The 1,514-nt window shown below is 54.6% G+C and overlaps 1 protein-coding gene across 1 annotated transcript; it reads left to right on the top strand.

Moving 5' to 3' along the window:
* Positions 1-292: 292 nt before the first annotated feature.
* Positions 293-952, top strand: LOC102972664 (putative claudin-24). Its single transcript, XM_007084813.2, has one exon. It carries the CDS (start codon positions 293-295, stop codon positions 950-952), a length of 660 nt encoding a protein of 219 aa, XP_007084875.1.
* Positions 953-1,514: the final 562 nt, after the last annotated feature.

The raw sequence follows: 1,514 nt of genomic DNA, 5'->3' as shown, positions 1-1,514 counted from the left end.
TGTCTCCTTTTTGAAAATAAGACTGCTGAAATGAATACCTTTCACAACTGGGAAGAATTCTGCCAAGTGCCTATTACCTGACCCAGCCCGCCTGTCCTCCCCCTCGGCCTGGGTCGGCCGGGCTTTTCTGTCGGGCCCATTTTAATGGTAGGTGCCCGTCTGCATTCGTGAAGGGTGAACAATAGCCGCCGCATTCTGATTGGTTAACCAAGGAGTGAGTCATGTTTGCAAAGCCGCCCTGCTCTTAGGTGGAGACACAGTTTCCCCAGCGGACTCGGGCCTGGCCAGCGAGATGACGAGTGGGGTCCTCTGCCTGGTCAAGAACGCGGGGCTCTTGGGCTCCCTGGCTGGCCAGGTGTGCTCCCTGGTGACGCTCTGCATCCCTCAGTGGCTGACCCTCTCCTCGGGCTTACTGGAGAGTGAGAAGTACACGCTGGGCCTGTGGGAAACGTGTGTGACTCAAGACACGGGTGGCCGTGTGTGCCAGGCCTCTGCCAGCCTGCGGGACCTGGCCACCGAAATGCTGGTGGCCCGCATCCTCATGTGTGGCGCCTGTGTCGCTGGCTCGCTCGGGCTGGTGGCCGTCCTTCTGGGACTGACATGTGTGAGGTACGGGGGCCACCAGGGAAGCTCTTTGGAGAGAAGCACGAACGTTGCAGGGGGAGCTCTGTTCTTCCTCGCTGGACTCGCCACTTTGGTGCCCGTGTCCTACATCGCCCGGGTCACCGTGCAGAGGTTCTGGGGCCCTGAGTTCCCAACCGACGTGCCCCGGTGGGACTATGGCAATGCCATGTTCAGCGGCTGGATTGGCGGATTTTTCCTTTTGACCGGAGGCCTTCTTCTGATCGCGTCACAGCTTTGTGCCAACAGATTGGCTGAAAAACCCACCTCTTTTCCTTCAAAACTGGACTTCTCAAGAAAAGTGCCTTTTGCTAAAGTAGACTTTGTTTAAAAATGGACCACCGACCGGGGCGCCTGGGTGGCTCAGTCGGCCGAGCGTCCAGCTCCTGCTTTCAGCTCGGGTGACGATCTCGCGTTTCGTGAGTTCAAAGCCCGCATCAGGCTTTGCGCTGGCAGCGCGGAGCCTGCTTGGGGTTCGCTCTCCCTCTCCCTCTCCCTCTGCCCCTCCCCCACTCACTCTCTCCTTTAAACAATGGACCGTTAACCTCAAGCTTTCTGAAGAATGTTTCCAACGCGGCACTGTTTTCCTGGTCTTTCAGAAATTGTACTACTATTTTTTTTTATTAAAGTGTAGTTGACACTTTGTTTAATCAGAAATCATACTTCTTTCTCTCCTTCTCTCTTCCTCTTTGCTTTCCCGCAGTGGATTGACTTCATTTTCATCTGTTGCTGCTCACGATTAAATACCAGCTGAAAAAGCCTCCTCGAATGGGTGAATTTATACTCCATTTTCCCACTTCAAAGTCAAGTATCACACCCTAGGAAAAGCGGGTGCCTGAAGTTCACATGCTATCGGAAAGGTGGGAGGTGAGAAGGCAATACTGAGAAAGGTG

This window comes from Panthera tigris, chromosome X (genome assembly GCF_018350195.1).
Source record: "Panthera tigris isolate Pti1 chromosome X, P.tigris_Pti1_mat1.1, whole genome shotgun sequence".
Taxonomy (NCBI): Eukaryota; Metazoa; Chordata; class Mammalia; order Carnivora; family Felidae; genus Panthera; species Panthera tigris.
This window is presented reverse-complemented; position numbering and strand designations above follow the sequence as displayed.